General features: G+C 46.0%; 2 protein-coding genes across 5 annotated transcripts in view; both read left to right on the forward strand.

The window, feature by feature from the left end:
* TUT7 (terminal uridylyl transferase 7) overlaps positions 1 to 1,893 on the forward strand; it is a 51,576-nt gene extending 49,683 nt beyond the window's left edge. For all 4 annotated transcript variants that reach the window (XM_080926520.1, XM_080926519.1, XM_080926522.1 and 1 more), the window contains one exon: positions 615 to 1,893. In XM_080926520.1, coding sequence (XP_080782646.1) covers positions 615 to 682 — 68 coding nt within the window. In that variant the 3' untranslated portion in view covers positions 683 to 1,893. The remainder of the gene's footprint in view (positions 1 to 614) is intronic.
* Positions 1,894 to 3,637: 1,744 nt separating this feature from the next.
* ISCA1 (iron-sulfur cluster assembly 1) lies at positions 3,638 to 17,146 on the forward strand. Its single transcript, XM_080923042.1, has 4 exons — positions 3,638 to 3,812; positions 9,925 to 9,978; positions 13,071 to 13,176; positions 15,651 to 17,146. Exons 1-4 carry the CDS (start codon positions 3,732 to 3,734, stop codon positions 15,797 to 15,799), a joined length of 390 nt encoding a protein of 129 aa, XP_080779168.1. The 5' UTR covers positions 3,638 to 3,731; the 3' UTR covers positions 15,800 to 17,146.
* Positions 17,147 to 17,378: the final 232 nt, after the last annotated feature.

The following is a 17,378-nucleotide window of genomic DNA, read 5'->3' on the forward strand; positions in this document are numbered from 1 at the left end:
CACAATGAGATTCTGCTTTTAAAAAACTGTAGTTGGCATGGTGCCAGTTACTAAACCCTTTAGAATTCCTCTCATTGGTATGGATAGAGCCTTCATTATATGACAGTAGTCATAAGGGTTGTCATTCATGGGCTGAGACTCCAGAACACACACAGTAAGTGTTGTAAGGTGTGGATGGCTTCACTACTAATTAAGCACAGAGAATTTTATTTTCTCCTTGTACATCCATAAGGTATTGTAAGGCTTATAAGGGGTGATGATGTGAGGTACTAATTTCTGGTTAGCAAACTCTTTGCAGTCTGTTTGGTTGCAAATGAAAAGAATATCCTCTGTAAAGAACCTTCAAAATGTTTTTTCCAGCCTCAGCCCCAGCCTGCAGCTGCATTGAACAGCCTCACGTCTGTAATTTATCAGCACTGAAGAAGCAGAGCCTAAGGCCTGCCTGATACCTCTTAACGTTTGTGCACTTGTTTATATCTGGCTCAGCTACCTGACCCAGGACAAGTGCTCTTTATGGTGGGACACATGTCTCTGGGCAACTGACCATAAGTATTGTGTGACTTTGGTCAAATAATGTTCCTTTTGTTTATGTTAGATTTTGTTTTCCCTCCTAGGTAGCCTTTCCAGTAAATATATGACTCAGGGGAGAGCCTCAGTGAAGAGGACCCAGCAAGAATCATGAGGGAAGAAACCGCAGCACTGGAAAGCACTCAGGTGTCCCTGTCCACTTGGGACATTAGGTTCAAGTCACAGGACACAGTGACACAGATCGGGCTTCAACGTGACAGTTGAAGGGTATCATAATTTTTTAAATTTTAATGAAATTGTTAATGAGGAAAAGAATTTTTACTATAATCTAACTATACCACCAATCCCCAGAGATTTGAAGATTTTAATAGAAAGTCAACTTAAAGGAAAATATATAGCTGAGGGCCAGTATTCAGTGACTACGGTGTTATGGACTTTAGTTCTTTGAAAGCACTCTAAAAATAGTGTGCTGCTCACCAGAGGAGTTAGCCCTCTTTTCCCTACATGGTCCCTTTTTGATTTTCAAAAGAGGATTCTCGTTGTTGTTACTGGACTGTGGTATGGACGCACATCAAGCACGTGTGGACTATACTGCTGCACATAGGGTCTACAGGCATTCTTCATGGGTCTTTGTAGAAATGATAGCATGGAATGCAAGCACCTGTCGGTGTGCCCCGGTGGGCCGAAGCGCCACTGACACATCTGAGGGCTTCCTTCTCTATGTAATCGACAGAACTGTTGTGCTCCTAAAAATGAAGTCATAAAAATAAGTAGTCCTTTTTGCTGGTTTAAAAAAGAAAAATTAAAAAGAAAAAGGACAGAATTAAAGTGCTTTTTACTTTTTATGATACTCAGAAATTAGGGTGGAGAGCTTTTACAAACCTCTGAAGATCAAAGAGGCTGCTGTCTCTGCCAATCACAAGTTTGATTGGCAACCTTCTGGTCTGACTGGAGCCCTCTCTAAACTTAATGAACTTCACAAGCCTTTCTGAAATAGTACAGAGTCAGACCTATGCCGGTTTATTTATCATTTTGAAATAAAATCAAACTTTCAACATGTAATTTTATCCACATTATTTTCTTATAAAAGAATCCTCATTAGAAAAGTCAAAGATCTGACAGTACAGATCTCCGTAACAGGATGCCTGTGCTGTTCCCTTCTGATATGTACCCGGTTGTTGATAGCTGTGAGCTGGGTCTGAGGAATAGGAGCGGGAGACTGGAGGCTGAGAGAGCTTGCTGAGGACATTGCCAAAATGAGGAGGACTCAGAAGATACAGATGTGTGTGAACCTCTCTTCATAGTCTATCTATGGAAGAGTCATGTCAAAATGAAATCTTTGAGAAATTGGAAATCATGATAAATAAAAATGGTGACCATCAAACTCTTGAGTTGTGCAACCGGGGCCCTGCTACAGTTGCTGTCCTGCTTGCTTTCCTCTTTGCCTCTGGCCATGAAGTGACAGAACTCCACTCTGGCCAGTACAGTGCCACACCTACTTGAAAAGCTAAGGTACTGTCAATCTCTCTCTGCCACTAGAACAGAAAAGAAATATGAGACCAGACCAACCTTTTTCCCTGGTAGTTATTTTTCTACTTGGATGTTTTGTCGGTTGTTGGAGGAGGGGAGTGTGCTTATCCATAAAATTAGAAACAGAATTGTCATGTTTTCTTCTAGCCTTGAAAATGTTCCCTACATTTTGATTCTTAAAAGAAATTCTGCCCAGCAGCCTAGAGTTTTTAGTGGCTTACACTGATCCTGTTAGACAAGTGAGGTGTGCTTGTCAGATGAGAGAGCAGGCTGCTCAGGACTGGCTGCTCTCTGCCTTGGCCAAGTCAACGCTGTCTTTACAAGCGGTCGCAGTGCCCGGTGCCCTGTTCTGTTCTAAAACCGTGGAAACTCAGAATCCAGTTTTTATAGCGGGACTTCTGAAAACCCAATCGTCACTTTTTAGCAGTCTCTTGCTCACTATGAACTGCTTTGGCAAACTTCCTGATAAAAGATTTGTTTTCAGTGTTCTTAAATTTTTTTTTTTAATCTATTTTTTCCTTTGCTTCAAAGGTGCCTTCTATTTTAAGGGGGAGAAAATCTTCCCAAGTGGAACAAACTCCTTGCAAGAGAGATTGAGTGGGGTTCACAGTGTTCAGGCATTAAAAAGAGTTTAAAACATGGTGCACCCACTCTTTTTAAAGCTATGAAGAAAGGGTCAGAACATTCTCTTTGCTTCTAGGCAGGTCTAGGCAACAGCAATGTAGAACATCTGTCTTACTCTATCAATGTTCCAGCGTGGCAAAGTCCCCGCTTAGGAAAAGAAACTGCCCCTTCTAGTGAGAAAGGTCAGTGAGATCGCACTGGGAAAGAAAGCACTTTTCTTTCAGTCTCGACCTGAGGCCAAAACCAGTAGTGCAGTTCCATTTCCCTCCCTCAGCCTTCCTGGAACCATAAGGGGGCGTCCAGGGCTAGCACTCTCCTCAGTACTCCCCACGCCCACCCAATTCCAGCACCCCGCCAGCTGCCGCTCAGAGATAAAGGAGCTCCTGTTCTTACGTCATCACAAGAGCCAGTCGCACGGGCCGCGAAGGAAGCTGAGGCGTGTTGACGTGCGTACAGCTCATCAAATAGCAACCGCTTGCAGGAAAGGTTAACAAAACGTGCATGAGACTCGTGATAGGGCATCAACTAGTTGTAACGTAGCACCCAGGGCACTCTAAGACTCAGACAAGGCACCATGCCCTGCTTCCATCCTCGTCTATTGCGAGCCTGGTAGCTACCTACATGCTCAGTTTTCTTGGCACAAACTGCCACACAAGAGTGACATTTCAATAACTGGAAACCTGTCATATGGTGTCTACCCGCTTGCTTTACTGTCAGAGCAGCTTCAGGGTCAGAGAACGGTGACCCTACTTCCGGGGGCCGGTCGTCTACGTGCGCCGTGCGGAAGAAGCCATTCCACTTCCGGTAGCACAGTGACCGCGAAGCCGGCAAGGTCACAGGTCACCTCACGTGCCTCGTCAGTGGTGACGGCCAATCGGCCCGGCCCGTCACTCACCCGGACTGTCCAATGGTGGAGCGGGGTGGGCGATGGAGGGCGGGACCTGTGGCGCCTGCGCAGGAGCTTGTGGCGTCAAAGTGCCCGCCGTGTCCATGGAGAGAAGCTGAGGCCCCACGCTCCAGCCCGAGGCTGCGGGCGCCGCGACGTGGACATGTCGGCGTCGTTGGTCCGCGCCACCGTGCGGGCGGTGAGCAAGAGGAAACTGCAACCCACGCGGGCGGCGCTCACGCTGGTGAGTCACCTCGGCGTTCGCGGGGAGGTGGCGGCGGCCGGACCGGGGCTCCCGGCGGGCCGCACGCGGAGCTCGGTGGAGCGGACGGGCTGTGGGCGCTGCCACCGGAGCGGCCGGGGCGGAGTACAGCAGTTAGCCGCCGAGGTCATGGCGTTCCCGGAGAAAGGTCACGCAGGGGACGCCGCGGCTCCGCATAACCACCCTGGAGGCGTTAGCTCGGGAGGAAGGCAAGCTTAGAACCAGGACAGCGCAAGACCGGGAAACCATTCAGTCCAGACGGCCCCACGGAATCTGCTCCATCCAGAGGGGCTATTGCTAATAATTTGTTGAAGCAAAATAGAAGGCAGTCGTAACCAAGTGTGACGGTCTGTTTTTCTGATAGGTCATTGTTTGGCCCTTCAGTTTGCCCCAATAAACACTATTCTGTGTTGTTTTGAACTCTGGAGCAAGCTAGTATTCCTCTCCGCAGGTATACCGTGTATTGTAGGATTGTGCAAGCGCAATTCCAGCTATGTTCATCTTACTCAAAATAGAGCAGAATCCTCACACAAGTAATAAATAGTAGGTCCCAGAAAAGTCGAGGCACAAAACAGGTGGTGGTTGTTGTTGTTTGATTGCTTAGGGTTTTTTTTTTTTTTTTTTTTTTAAATCAACCATTTGGCATATTACATGTTACTTGGGACATTTCGACCTGCCCCTTTCCTCCCGGTTCCTGCCTCTTCAGCATACATTATCAAGACCTGCTGTTTTTCATGACAAGTTCCTCCATAGGCTGTTCTTACCAGGAATACATCTCATTTGCACAGTCCTGGTCTCTCTCTGCCATGCTTTGTAATCTGTTTCAATAGGTATTGTCCCCGGAAGGTGTCAGTTCACACCCTCTGCTGTGCTGCCGGGCTCAGCTGTAGAGCCTGTAGTGTTAGGCCTGGTCCTGACTTTCAGTAGGACACGGGAAAGAGCACCGCAGCCCGTTGACAGGCAGCACGGTTTGTCAGGTGTCTGGTAAACAATTTGAACCCCAGCACGTAGCAAATGCAGAAGCAATGGGGTGACCGAAGCCTGCCATGAGTGAGATAACCAGCCAACAAGAGTGATAAGAGTTAGGGAGTCTGACGTACTCCACCCTCTGCAGAGTGCGGTAGAGTCTACTAGAAGTTAGCCGTGGCCAGGAAAGGTGTAACATAAAACATAAGCACCAATAGTCTGTTGGCTGATGTCAGTCCCGGACAGAATTGTTGGGCTGGCACATCGGGCTGTGGTGTAGACTGGTAAGGTCTGCAAACCCAGTATGGCTCCAGCTCACCACATCCACTTCCCACCCCCATATATCTAGGAGTTAATGGAGTTGAACTTGTAGGGACCAGAGTAAGATGTCACTCAAGGATGTGAAAATACTTCATGGTTGACGAGCAGCTCTATCTCCATCACTGTACAAGACAGAGGTGGTCAGCTCCCATGACTAGAAGAAGCTCACACTGCACAAAGCTCAACTTGTGAGCTTTGTGGGGGCTAGCTAGTGTCCGTGTTGATGCGTGATGTGAAGGCCTGAGGACCGAGCTTCCCAGCACAGCCTGAGAGGGGCCGAAGGCGTATGTCAGGACCCATTACCTCACTGGAGAAGGGCCAGAGGATCTTTAGAACAGCACTAGTGCCTGTGGTTTAGAAACTACCAGAAAAACCTGCAGAATACAGCCAGGTCCAATGGTAGAAGAACCACTTTAAGCAATGGTGTTTGAGGAGAGAAAGAAAGCCTGTTGGTGAGGTGCTGTGTGTTCATTGTAAAGAGTGATTTGTTTTGTTTTACAGTTGTTAACTCTTTGGTTGTTAATTTAGTAGTCCTTGCAAATATTTAATTACACCTTAACCACAGAGCTGTAAGATTAAAAGCATGAGCTATAACAACAAACACTGGGGGGGGGGGGGGTGGAGAGGAGGGGCTAACCCGGCTGAGAATGTGCTGTGAGGCTCTGGCCTGGGTTTCCTATCCAGTTCCAGATCTACAAAAAAAAAAAAAACCTGCAAAGGGTGGGGGATGGGGTGGTTCATACCAGTAAGCCCAGCAGAGGGCCGGAAGCATCAGGGCCAGGGCTCCAGCCAGCCAGCTACTCTACTGGCCCAACACTGGGCCATGTAAAAAAATTCTGAAACATTCCCTCTGGGAGTGCAGTTCCCAGCATTTATGACAACAAAAATTGCCTTGGAATAATTGTTTGGTTTGTATTTTTAATATTTTAAATTACATTAATCTATTGTGTATAATCATGTATACCTTAGTGACTATATGCTCAGAGGACAGCTCTCTCCTTCCATCATGTGGACCCCAGGGATCAAACTCTGGTCCTCAAGCATGCCCACAAGTTCCTTTACCTGATAAATTTCCTCACCAGCCCGTTGATAATTTTTTTAAAATCATTTTCAATATGTTCTCACTTTAAGCAGCCATGTTCCTATGGTAGATTACACAGAAGCTGAATGAGAGACATTACTAGATTTTACAGGATTTCAGTAGTCTGAATTCTGAGCCCTTGTTGGTAAATTTCTTGGGAAGGTCCAGGTTGAGCGGGTCTGAGAACGCAGACATAGTAGAAAGCTGTCAGACTTGCAGAGGGGTTCAGGGAAGACCTCCCCATTGCCAGGCTGTGCACACAGACCTGGAGTCAAGAGGGTACTTACCAAGTTCAGCTTTGTACCTGAACAGAAAGGGCAGCCCCATCCAGAGCCCCGTTCAACCCATTCAGTTCTTGACAAATCAGAGCAGTTCCTTAGCGGAACAGTGGTAGTTCACAGAGGCATAGGGGTAAAGTGTTAAGACCAGCCCAGGATACATAGTCTGTATATCCAAAGCAAGGGGGAAATTGAGCAGTCCCTTGGCTAACTTAAGCCGCCACTCCCTCTTGGTTGAGAGCTCCTCAGCAAAGTTAAGCTCGGTTTTGGTCACTTGACAACAGCTTGCAGACATTTAGATTCTTTTAATGTTACTTTGCCTTGCGTGCCTTTCCCTGTATTTGAGATGTGGATATTAGCAGTCCGTGTCAGTGTGGACGGTCTGCATAGCTTGCTCTTGCTCGCTCTGTTGAAATTGTTCTTTGTTTTTGTTTTGAGACAAACTAGCTGTGTATATCAGGCTGGCCTCAAAATCAAGATCCTCCTGTCTTAGCTTCCCAATAGCCAGAATTACAGGCAGCCACTGTTTAGATGTATTCGGAAACTTGAAAAAAGAAGAAAATACCACAGTAGACAACTTAGAAAACTTTATGGGGCTAAAACTCCTATGTCCAGTTAATGAGAAAACCCCTGTGCTTCATCAAACAGTAAGGTGGTTTCATCTTCTCCTCTTACATGTGCTTTCTAGACCCAGGCTTGACAGCAGAGTCTAGTTCTAACAAACATGTTTCCCTAAGCTGTGCCATCTAAGCTTTTTGGTTTTGACTACTTTGTTTTATGTCTATAAGTGTCTTGCTTGCCGCACGTGTGTGTGTGTGTGTGTGTGTGTGTGTGTGTGTGTGTGCGTGCGAGCGCGCCTTGAGTGCCTAGCACCCCCACCCTGAGGGGTTAGAAGAAACCACTGGATTCTCTGAAGTTAGAGATGGTGGTGAGCTACCGCATGGGTGTGGGAAACCAAACCCTGGTCCTCTGCAAGAGCAACTCATGCTGTAAGCCACAGCAACCTCTGCTGCCTCCTTTGTAAGACTGTTTTCCAAGTCCTGTTGTGTTGACAGAGAATAGATGTATTTCCTTAGCACTTTGGTAGAAAAGGTGCTCATGAAAATGTACAATTGGAAGAGAGGGAAGGACGAGCTGATTGGCAGTCACTTGGAAGGGCAATAAATGAGCACATTTTAAAAGCTTCTAGTTTTTCTTGACAAACCTTATATTTTCACTATTTTTTTTTCCTTTTGAATTAAGTTTAGGTAAGTTTAAGATCTGTTAGAATTTGCATACTTAGTCCCTTTCCAAGTAAGCTCACATTTAAAAGCTACTTCTTTTCTGAGGCCATATTGTAGAGCAGCCTCTTCAACTATGAAATGGAACATTGGTCTACTCTGGGGACATGTGACGTCACCAGGTAGCAGTGCCCTGGTTGGTGTTTGTCATGACTCTGCACCCCTTGACTTTTTCTGAGGAGAGTGGCCTGCCAGTTAAGCTATACTGTTAGCAAAGGCAAGGTCTCTCCTTCCTTCTGCTCCGTTGGTGTTTGTGGAGTTTTATCTCACAGGACACTCAAATCTCAGGGACTTGGTGGCACAGGCCCACCTGTCAGTTTCTCTAACTGCCTCGTTTACTTGGCTTTATCTCTAAATGTCTTATTGATGTAGCCTTTTTTTATGAGAATACAGTATAGGCAATACATCATAAAAATTAATTGCAAGTAGTTTGACTTGTGGTAATTAAAAGCTGCCAAATAACCATATAGAAAAGTTCAGAGTCTTATAATTTAGTGTGTGTGAGCGTCTCAAGATAGGCGTGCGTGTTAGTTTTATTTATTTCTGGCATACACCCATGTGCTGAGTTCTGATCCGTGCTGCCCCACACTGACGGTCTATTTCCTCTCCATTGTAGTCTTTTCTGCCTGACAGGGCTTGCTCTTAGATGAGCTGTTATTAGAAATGGGTTGTTTTTGGTGGTGGTGGTGTTTTGTTTTGTTTTTCTTTAATTTTTTTTTCTTCTTTTGTTGAGGGGGAATAAGAGGATTTTTCTGGGTAGCTGTCCTGGAACGCACTCATAGACCAGGTCTCTGCCTTCTCAGCACTGAGACTAAAGGCTGTACCACCACACCCAGCTTAGGTTTTAACGAATGTTTTTGTTAACTTTTTGAGGTTACTGCTGCGTGCCTCTCCAGTCAGCCACACTGTAGCTCAGGCCTTGACAGACTACTGGCATTGATTTTCTTTTCAGTGCTACACAAAGAAATACACATACCACACATATGTAAAGGGGTTTCGGGTACTTGTACACATATATGTGTCCGTGTGGAGGCTGGAGGACATCTCCGGTATCATTCATTCCTCAGGGGCTCTACACATTCCTTTTGAGGACAGACCTCTTACTAACCTGGAACTTCCTAAGTAGGCCAGCTTATTGGTTGTTGTTTTGTTTGTTTGTTTTTGTGGAGCTTGAACACAGGTCGTCAGGACTGCACAACCACACCTTCCTAGCCTATGGCACACAGCGTCAGGGTTCACGTTGTTTTGTGTTGATTCCATGACTCTCTTAATTTGGTTCCAACATTGTACTTGGGCATCATCATCTGGCCAAGCTTCTGCTAAGACAGAGAGCCCGGGCTAGAGCTGTGCCTGTGACCTGTCCCTCAGCACTGGCCTGGTGCTCTGAAGCTTCATCACAAGATCCTGCCAGCTAGAATACCTGTGGACACAAGTAGCAAGACACATCTCCTCATGACCCTCTCACCTTCCCTACAGGAGCTGCCAGTCTGCACTGTGCCTGCTCCTCTCCCGGACTCCAGAATGTTACATGTGCTGCCTTCCCTGCATCTCAGTATTCAGTCTTCACAGGAACCCTAGGGAAAAGATTACCCCTTACCCCAGGAGGAAGCCAGACATTAGAAGAGATGCTCATGACATCTACTCTTGGACGTACCCAGTAAATAGTCCAGCAATGTTACAGGTCAGACCAGGTTCCCAGCTTCCTCTACAAAAAAATGAGACTGGTGACACTGATCTGAAAACTGTATATCCCGACATTTCTCATGCTGAAGACCACTAGGCTAGGGCAAACTGCATTCTAAGAAACACAGCCACAGACTTAGGCCTGTCGCTGAGTACAGTGGCCACCCACCCGGATACCCAGGTATGTGCTGAGCCACACTGGATGTCCGAGCTCACAGGGAAAGCTCCATTGATTAGCTGTTTAAGAGCATCTCTATCTGGCACTGTGCTTGTTACAGAGCGTGAAGTAGATACACCAATATGATCTTCCCAGGAAAAGCAGGGTTCTGTCAGGGTAGGTAGCACAGGAGGAATGTGTTTTTGCTGTGGCTCCTTGCTGGACTAAATCCACAGGTTCTCTGGCAAGACACATGAGCTTATCACAGGCTGCTGTGGTGGAAGGCCTGGCGGGAAGGTGAGTTTAATAAACTGTTTGTGTTTTTCAGACCCCCTCTGCTGTGAACAAGATAAAACAACTTCTTAAAGACCAGCCTGAGCATGTGAGTAACTAGAGAGGTCAGCAGAGCTAAAGCTCTGTTCTGGGGCAGTGTGTTTATTTTGTTATATGTGTGTCCTCATTGATTAAGGTGTTGGTTTTGATAGTTTTTCCTTGGCAAGGGTTTGACTTCAGGCTTCACTCATGCAAACAAGTGCTCTCCGCAGGGAACTGCACCACTCTGAAAGTCTCCATAGAATGCATTTGCTCACACAGACGAGCCTGAGTTTGGCTGGCTGGGCACTCCTGGCCTCCTGTGTGCCTCGGACTGCCTAAGGATGTTCTTCTGGAGTGTCCCTGGCCTCTGCCAGGGCAATAGCACCCTCCTCCCTTCCTAAGTTGTAACGACCAAAATTCTTCTCAGGAGCCGCTGGCCCGCACCGTGCTTGTTCTGAGGGTTTCTCTTGCTTCCGCAGATGACAGTGTGCAGTACATCCTGTAGTTACACTTTGGTTTTACTCTGATAATTCAGCCTGAAGATCTTCCAGCTCCTTACCTAAGCTCCCTCCTTCATGGCTGCACATATTCCTAAGGTTTGATTTGTTCAGTTAACCTTGTGTATAAAAGGTGTGTCTGGGTTTTCATGTCTGCATAGACATCATTAGTCAGCTGTTGGGGAAGTGAACCCAAACCTGGAGTTCTTGACCTGGACACATGACTTTCTGTATCCACAGAGGATCCATCCCTTCATGCCAGGTATTGTTGGGATCGTTTTTTTTGAGCTGTGGCCTGAGGCTGTTTTCTGGATGCTTATGAACAGCCTGAGTAGACCTCTCACAGCTCCATCCTGAAAGTTGTCAGCACTGACTGTTTGGACTTTCTGGTGCATAAATTGACTAGATCCCCTTCTACCCCCAAAAAACTCCATGAAATTAGCTGTTTAGGTTTATAAGGTATATTTGTTCTTGGTGATGTAATAATGTGTAATTTATAGCATTAACAAGTCCTTTTCCAAAACTCCCTTTACCTAACCCTGCCCAGATTGGAATTCTATGTAAATGAGGCTGCCTCTGAACGCTTGGGAGATCCACCTATTTCTCTTCCCAAGTGCTGGGGCTGCAGGTGTGAGCTGCTAAGCCTGGCTTAAAACTGTATTTTCAAATACTGAGGAGAAACTGTGTTTGCTTTTGCTCTGTGTGTTTCTGGGAGTGAACATCGGACTTCAGATACACAAGACCAGCACTGCCGCTGTGTGCCCCTCACCCTATCTTTGCACACTCTAATGTCCACCACCTCGTGTTTGTACTTCTGTGTACAGAGATAGGAACTAAAAAGTGCTTAGTACCTATGCTCCAGAAATTCATCCAGGTAGCTTATTCCCATTTGGAATAAAGAAGCCCTCATTCTAAGCTTTGCAAGAGTAAAATTTCCCTTTGTGATGGAGCTTGTGGAGAAAGCACACCTTACAAAATCTCACAGAATTGGAGTTCCTGGTAGGGCAGGACTCAGGTAAGTAGTGATTGACTATTTGCTTAGAAGAAAAGGCGGCCACCAATACTGAGAGCATAGGTATATATTGTTAGAAAATAACATCGATGCGTTATGCTGCCTGGTTTTATGTCAACTTGACACAAGCTGGAGTCATCTGAGAGGTGGGAACCTCCATTAAGAAAATGCCCCCATAACACTGAGCTGTAGGGAAACCTGTAGGACATTTTCTTAATTTATGATTGATGGGAGGAAGGGAGAAGGGGCTGTTGTGGGTGGTTTCAGTCCTGGGTTGGTGGTCCTGTGTACTGTAGGAAAGAAAGCAGGACAGGGGCTGGGGAGATGACTCAGTGGTTAAGAGCACTGATTGCCCTCCCAGAGGTCCTGAGTTCAAATCCCAGCAACCACATGGTAGCTCACAACCATCTGTAATTAGATCTGATTCCCTCATCTGGTGTGTCTGAAGACAGCTACAGTGTACTCACATACATAAAGTAAATAAATAAATCTTTTTTAAAAAGGAAGGAAGGAAAAAAAGGAGGTAAAGCAAGACTTGAGGAGCAAAGCAAGCCAGTGAGCAGCATCTTCCATGGCATCTCTTTATACACACACACACACACACAGACACACACAGCTACCGATGCCTTTAGCTTCCTGGTATGTTGGAATATTTTACCAAACTGCCCTAGAAAGGAGGCTCCTAAGAAAGCAGGATGGTTGCTGTGTGACAGGATGAACTTCCATGCTCAGTAGCCACAGAAGCCTCCAGAGAACACCTCACAGGAAAAAGTGGAGCAGAGCTTCTTAAAGGAAGCCCAGGTTTTAAAGACAAAAATCTCTGACCCTGTCTCAGAAGAAGAAAAGAAAGCCAGCCGTGATAACACACAGCCTTTTAAGAGGTAGAAGCAAGCAGGTCAGAAATTCTGGTTCAGGCCAGGCTTGTCTACATAGCAAGTTGATACCATTTTTCAGGCCCTATATTCAAAACACAAAAGGTAAAAGAAAGAACAGCCAGGTATGGTGATGCACACCCATGGTTCTAGCACTTTGAAGGGTGTACCAGGTGGGTCATGAGTTGAGACAAGCAACCCTATTTACTGTGCTCACGTCACTCCAAGTTGTAGTCAGAAAGCAAACACAGTAAGACTGATGTCTTATGTCATGTGCTGTAACAAATAGTGGATGCAAATGCAACTAGGACTAGGGAAACAGGAAAGCTGCTTTCCTGGACAGCCCTGGCTGTGTGCCTCATCCCATGTGCACCCTCCTGTGTGCTGTCTGCCTTGTTTTAAATACCTATTTCCATTACATTTGTTCTTACAGGGGCGCTGTATAACAGAAATGTTTCATACGTAGCACTGGTTTAAGAGAATGGATTAATGGGAATAAACATCAAAGGTTGCTTTTTCCCTTTAGATTTGTTTTTATTCTGTGTGGTTTCTTGAGCTGGCCCTGCCAACCCCTTTCTGAGCTAATGCAGCCCTTGTTGCTGTTCTAGAGACTGTCTTGCTCTTTGGCCTCTAGCTTGCCCCAGTCTTTCCTCATCCCTCAGTCTCCCAAGCAAGTCCTGGGACTCAAGGTGTGAGTCACCACACTTGGCTGTGGTCACGGTTTCCATTAGTCCTGTAACCTGTGCTGTTAACACTTTATATTCTCATTTCTTTTCAGGTGGGTCTGAAAGTTGGTGTGCGAACCAGGGGCTGTAATGGCCTCTCTTACAGCCTGGAGTATACAAAGACAAAAGGAGATGCTGATGAAGAAGTCATTCAAGATGGTGAGCTCCCTTGTCTTCTTGAGACTGGTTCTTTTGTAGCCTAGGCTAGTCCTGAACTCCCTATATGGCCAGGTGTGAGAATAACCTTAGTTCCTGCTCTCCCTCCCAGTGATGAGGTAGAGGTGTGTACTCCCATGCTTGGCCTTGGTAAGTAGTGAAATTTTTTGTTTCTCTAATGTTTTCTGAGCACGTTGTTCTGATGAAGACTTCTCTTGTACAGACAGAAGTAAAGACTGCTATCTATGTTAGGAATCCTATGAATGGTGCTCGTTTCGGCCTGTCTGGGCAGGCAGGCTTTCTTTAGCATATTATCTATGTGCAGCCACTGAAATGAGAGGTGACTTGTTCTTGGGTTCCATTGAGCCTGGTGCAAGGAGAGACTCAATAGCTGGGAACCCAAGGTCCAGAGAAACATCTGTGGAGAAGTTGGGTTTGTCTCGGCTCTAAATGGTCATCACTGGGAAAGGCTTTGGTTGATTTTGGTCCCAGTTTTTTTTGTTTTGTTTATTTTGTTTTGTTTTGTTTTCGTGACAGTGTCTTTCCTATATAGCCCAGGCTCAGCCTTACAAGGTCAGAAGGTCATGTTGGCTTGTGAAGTCTGTTCTCTCCCTTCACCATGGGTGCTGGGTGTCTGCTCAGTTAGGCTTCCAAGGCTCCCTTCCCCTGAACCTTTCCCAGATGTTTAACCACAGAACACAGTGAGCCATCCAGCCATTTTCGTTGAAGAGTTTTCATGTTTTGTGAAAGATGTGTGTACATTGGTGCACATTGCTGATTCTGAGGAGGCCAGAGATGGCTGTGAGCCTCTGGGATGAGGGCTGGGAACCAAGCTTGGTCCTCTGCAGAAGCAGCTCCAGCCACAGCTCTGCTTCTGAGGACAGTAAGTCTATCAGTTACTGCAGGAGAGCAGCCCCTGTCATCCTGCAAAGCCTACTGAAGAGCAAGGCGTGGTGTGTTGTTTAATGATGCTACTATTGGTGATGGGGATCATAACTTTGGGGCACAAAATAAGGTCAGGCCAGCCTGGGTTAGCAAGATCTTGTGTAAAACACAGGAAAGAACACTACAGCCCTGGAGAGAGGGAGAGCCAGGGTTTTGTGGTAAGGGCTGTGCATCTGAGCCATGCCGTTAGTAGCATGCAGCCCTTTTTGTATTAGACTAGCAGGAATTATATTCCTAACTCTACTTTCATCATATTTAACTGAAACTAACCAAGGCCCTTTGTAAATTATGAAGATTGGAGCTGGAGAAATGCTGTGGCTCTTGCAGAGGACCTGGGTTTAGTTCCCAGTACTCACATGGTGGCTCACAACCATCTAACTTTTGTTCCATGCCTGTTCTCTGGCATTGCACACACACCTACAGGCAAACACCATTCCCCATGAAAGTAAGAATGACGTCAGTTCAAACATAAGCCTCACTCGCCCCCACAGAGGAAAACACCTGTGCTGTGTGTTTATGTGTAAGTATAAAGCAGATTGGCACTCTGAAGTCCATGGCTCATTGTTTGGTCTTGGTTTATATTATCTGGTTAGAAATCCCCCATGAAAGGGTTCAGTGGTTAAAAGCACTGACTGTTCTTCCAAAGGTCCTGAGTTCAATTCCCTAGCAACCACATGGTGGCTCACAAACATCTGAAATAGGATCAAATGCCCTCTTCTGGTGTGTCTGAAAATAGCTACAGTGAGCTCACATTAAAAAAAGAAGAAATCCCCATGAAAGAAGAGAACTGTGGGTATTTTTAGCTGAAGGTGTCCAACATAGATCTCTCATAAATGCCATCATTTAAAAACTAGTAGAATTACATTTTCCTACAGCAAATTGAAAAGAAATGAGTAAATACAGTGAAAAGCAAATCATAGATCTGCAGAAGTACCGTGGAATTTCCACATATCAAAGTGTCTTCCCTATTCTATATAGAATTGGTTGGATGCAGAAAGCTGTGTACTTCACCGTGAAAGGAAGTCCTGGGGTCACTCGTCAGCTATAGGATGGCTGACAGTGCCTACTAGAAGCTCACTGGACTTTTGTCATAGTTAGAGTTTCTATTCCTGCACAAACATCAGGACCAAGAAGCAAGCTGGGGAGGAAAGGATTTATTCACCTCACACTTCCATATTGCTGTTCATCACCAAAGGAAGTCAGAACGGGAACCCAAGCAGGTCAGGAAACAGGAGCTGATGCAGAGGCCATGGAGGGATGTCACTTACTGGCTTGCTTCCCCTGGCTTGCTCAGTTTGCTCATCTACCAGCCCAGGGATGGCACCACCCACAATTGGTTGGGCCCTCTCCCCCTTGATCACTAGTTGAGAAAATGCCTTACAGCTGGATCTCGTGGAGGCATTTCCTCAAGGGAGGCTCCTTTCTCTGTGATAACTCCAGCTGTGGCACGTTGACACAAAACCAGCCAGGACAGCTTTGATCTCCATTCCGCACACTGCGGGCTTTGTGACACATGTTTCCTTTTCCCCAAGGAGTCAGAGTGTTCATCGAGAAGAAAGCACAGCTAACCCTGTTAGGAACAGAGATGGATTATGTGGAAGACAAACTGTCCAGTGAGTTTGTGTTCAACAACCCCAACATCAAGGGGACCTGTGGCTGTGGCGAAAGCTTTAACGTTTGAAACCTCAGGGCTTCAAGCTCCCAGTGAGCTGAGTCTGCCTTGGAGCTTACTGAAGAAATCATGTGATGTCACATGCTCAGAAGTTAGTGTGTGTGGCTGCCTCGTGGGTAAAAATAAAGTGACGCATTTGGAAATCAAGCCAGCGTGGTAAGAGTTCCAAAAACATGGTATCTGTACTAAGACACAAACTGAGAAGCTGTTGGTTTCCTTGAGTCATTCTGTTATGTACAGAAAACTCCTCTCCTGCCCTTCTGCTGTAGCCAACTCTGCTAGAACCAGCTTCATGGCCATTGCTTTGCTGGGAACCGAGGGATGGGATAACAGGCATGCATCAGATCACAGAACAGCTAGAGAGTGTCTCAGTCTTTTGCCAACCCCCAGTCTCAGGCAGGACACTGTGGGTAACAGTGTAGTGGGACCTCATTTCCCTCACCTTTGGCATGGCCCATTACACTTTTACCAAAAATGTGATTATCATATGCCTCATTTGCCAACCCTTCAACAGTTCCTGAATTCCGAAGTTCCAGTGTCAGAAGGAAGGTGGGAACCACCAAGGCCTGGTTTCAATCTGTCCCCTCGGGTGTGCTTCATGATGGTTTGCTTAGACCTTTCAGTTAGAAGCATTTGATAAGCAGCCAGCTAGCTCACTGAGACCTTATTACAGAGAGCAGGTCTCAGAGCTCCTGCCCTGCTCTCCCTCCCTCACAGTCAGGGAGGTGGGGAGAGCAGTGGGGTGGCGGCTTCCAGCCTGACCAGAGCTCTCACCAGTTTAATCTAGATACTACATAAGTCTTGTGTAAGCCCTTTTGTCTGAATTGCCATCTTGTTTAGAACTTTGAAACAATAGTTTCTTGCAGAGAAGATCTACAGCAGGAGGATTACTCTTAGCACAGGACCTTTAGAGCAGAACATGTAAATTCTTACAGTTATCAGTATACATATGCTTTCTGGTTCCCAAATGAAATTAACTTTTTTTTTCATATTTTTATCACCGGTTTTTTGAGCCATGGTTTTGCTGTATACTACAGGCCAGCCTTGAACCCACAATCCTCCTGCTTCAGCGTTCTGAGGCATGTGCTGTCTGCCACACCTGGATCCCAAGCTTTTCTTTAAGTGGTCTTGATTGACTTGGGTTGGACATCTTAAGTAATCTGTGAATTTTTTTGTGCAAGGCTGAGTCTCATGTAGCCGAGTTTAATATTTGTGTTATTTACTAAAGTACCTACCACCAAAATGTACCAGCTCGTAGTTTTATATGAATGTTGATACATCCTTAATTTGTGCAATATTGTATGAAGAGATTTAGTTATCAATTAAAAAAAAAAAAACACCTCTTTATGATCCTAATGGTGCCTTTTTTTGTTGGGGAAGAAGGTTTAGGTGTTTTGCTGGCCTCTGGGGGTGGCTTCGAGGTTATGTCCTCTGAGCTGAGTTTCCAAAGACAAGGAATGTAGAGGAGGGGAGGAGAGAACAAATAGATCTGGTTGGGTCTGAAAGGACAGTGGTGGCACATGCCTTTAATGGCAGCACTGGGAGGCAGAAACAGGATCTCTGAAGAGTCCAGCCTGGTTTACAGAGT

This window comes from Micromys minutus (assembly GCF_963924665.1).
Source record: "Micromys minutus genome assembly, chromosome: 1".
NCBI classification, from domain to species: Eukaryota; Metazoa; Chordata; class Mammalia; order Rodentia; family Muridae; genus Micromys; species Micromys minutus.

Bases quoted from the DNA above. Each gene is read 5' to 3' on its own strand.
- ISCA1 (XM_080923042.1), top strand. From the start codon at position 3,732: ATGTCGGCGTCGTTGGTCCGCGCCACCGTGCGGGCGGTGAGCAAGAGG. The intron at 9,979-13,070 runs GTGAGTAACTAG...ATTTCTTTTCAG, and splicing joins TTAAAGACCAGCCTGAGCAT to GTGGGTCTGAAAGTTGGTGT. The intron at 13,177-15,650 runs GTGAGCTCCCTT...CTTTTCCCCAAG, and splicing joins TGAAGAAGTCATTCAAGATG to GAGTCAGAGTGTTCATCGAG.